Source organism: Mandrillus leucophaeus, unplaced genomic scaffold (genome assembly GCF_000951045.1).
Source record: "Mandrillus leucophaeus isolate KB7577 unplaced genomic scaffold, Mleu.le_1.0 Scaffold214, whole genome shotgun sequence".
In the NCBI taxonomy this organism is placed as follows: Eukaryota; Metazoa; Chordata; class Mammalia; order Primates; family Cercopithecidae; genus Mandrillus; species Mandrillus leucophaeus.
In genome coordinates, this window is record NW_012102188.1 from 3,762,426 (window position 1) to 3,764,884 (window position 2,459).

Sequence of the window (2,459 nt, forward strand, 5' to 3'; positions counted from 1 at the left end):
CCAAATCACAGCATGGATTCTCAAATTTATGGTTGGTATTAAGGAATTAATGAACTGTGCTGTATTCATAAATGCTACTCTTTAGTAAGTCTTCCTTTCATTTAAATATTTTGATAAATGCATCATATATATGTGAATCAATCTCGCAGGATTGTTTTTACCTTTATCTTCTGTTCTTTCTGAAGTTTTTCAGCTTCTAATTCTTTGTCTACCATTGCTTTGGCTCTCTGGACTTCTAAAATCTGTACTTCTAATAATTTGGCATTAGACTGTAGTGTCTCAATACGAGCCAGCAGATCTTCATTATCAGAATTTATTTTTTCACACTGAAATGACAAATGATTCATTACTATAAACATGCAGAAAACATATACAGCAGAGAAGAATGAACAGGTACACTAACGAGAATACTGGCATAGTGTGACAAATGAAGATTTCAAAGTCCATGCTATAGAACGATAATGTTAAATTAAGAATAAGTTTCAAAATCTGTCACTAATATGGTAAACCTTACAAGAGACCAGGTGCACTGGCAGAGTAAAGAGCAGAAATGAAAAACAAACCCACCCCCAACCAACCAACCAATCCTCTAGGGGAATTAAGACTAGAATAATAAGCAACATAGTTGCTAGCTGTTTCGTCTTATTCTTCTCTCACAAGTGGGGAGGAGGGTAAAGCGGGGGGTGGGGGGAACAAATTCTGTTTCCGACTATTTTTTTTTGTTTATGCACAAAGTATTGAGATTAAAATACACCTGTTATAGTTTTCATTTTTGAATTTATGCACAAAGTATTGAGATTAAAATACACCTGTTATAGTTTTCATTTTTGAATTTATTAAAAAATTACCTGCAAAGTCGAATTTCTTAGTTGTCTTGTAAGGTCTTCAACATGATGCTCAAAATTGTTAGCACGTTCTTTTTCCACATCCAGTTGCTCTGACTGCTTTTCATATTCTAATAAAAGATTCTTCAATAAAAGAAGGATTTAACTTTGGTATATTATTATGCATTCAACAGGTCAGACTTTATCATCAAGCCACCTTAAGATTCATGAGTCCATTCTGGATGCTTAAAATATTTACCCAAGTTGAACAGAATACCTAACTGGCATTAGGTAATAAAAACAGCACAGTTTGGAAAACTTTTAGTATTGGAGGGTGGGGGAAATGTATGAAAGGAGAAGAAATTTTAAATATAAACAATATAATAGCTCCAAGGTTAAATAGTCTACTCATTAACAACAATGAACTTCCAAAATGTAAACACAACTTAAGGATAGAGGATAAAAAGTTTAACCTGGATACCTAACTCCACCTGAAGAATTCTGATGAGAGAAATACTCCAGCCCTGGCCTAATATAAGGTAAGGGTCCTAATGAAAGAACACTGGAAGACATTCATAGATTTAGTCTCTCATACTCCGCAGTGACACTTTCAATATTTACTGAAGAATCCAAAGCCAACTGAATTTGCTTTGATATTCCCAGTTGGCCTACTGAAGGACAGAATGATCAGACTTTTTTTTGCCACACACAAGCTAATTAGGTTATCCACCAAAATATGTAAATGAGATTGTTGAGACTACATGTAGTTCTTCATGTTCTTCTCTCTCTCCTTCCTTATAAATCCTGTGTTTGCCTTTGTTTCTGGAAAACTTCTATTCTTCCCACAAATGTGCATGCAAAATTACTAGCAAAATGGTGTTTTTTTTTTTTTCCTAGAGGTTCATATTTATTGACATTTGACCTAGAGTCCTCAGCATAAGGAAGGCACAGCCCTGGGCCATGGGTAGGAAAATCAGCATCCTACTCTCTCCTCAATTCCATCTGTTAATCCACCAACCCAAATCCTTCCCACCCCACTTGTAGTCCAAAGAAGATAAAATGATAAAATGATGTGCTGCTCTCTCAACAGTCAGCTGAGTCTGAATTGGAGGGAAGGAAGTATTTGAAGTTCTGCTCATTTAGTTCCAGAACAAGAAATAAGCAGAGGCAGGAAGTGGAGAGCAAAGATACTGGCAGCCCTGCAGCTTGCTAGGTCTTTATAGCTGTGTCTCTGGATTTGTAGGCACTTCGACTTTTCAGCTCCCACACAATTCCTTGAGGCAGGCAACCAGTGACCGACACCGCATATACACCTGGCTTAAAGTTACTGACTCGCTGCCACTTGGAGACCCAGCTGTCCTCTGGACTCATCATCACAATGATTTCATCAAAGGAAGAGCTGGTGGAGTCATACACCATCTCTCAGTTACCATTCATTTGTAGATATGCATCACAATTGTCAAAACCATCACATTCAAACTGGTCTATAGTCTTGACCAGTCAACACAGCAAACAGGCCCGCAGATGCCGCAGGTCCTTCGGCACCGTCTCCAGGGCCATCTTCTCTGATGGGAAGAGCAACAGAGAGGTAGATGGCCACAGCCTGCGCACCCGCAGGAAGTAAATGGTGTTTTT

At 38.0% G+C, this 2,459-nt stretch overlaps 1 protein-coding gene across 1 annotated transcript in view; it reads right to left on the reverse strand.

The window, feature by feature from the left end:
* GCC2 (GRIP and coiled-coil domain containing 2) overlaps nt 1-2,459 on the reverse strand; it is an 82,176-nt gene that overhangs the window by 33,110 nt on the left and 46,607 nt on the right. Inside the window, exons 10-11 of the mRNA XM_011980557.1 lie at nt 849-968; nt 141-326 (exon numbers count right to left, since the gene is read on the reverse strand). Coding sequence (XP_011835947.1) covers nt 141-326; nt 849-968 — 306 coding nt within the window. The remainder of the gene's footprint in view (nt 1-140; nt 327-848; nt 969-2,459) is intronic.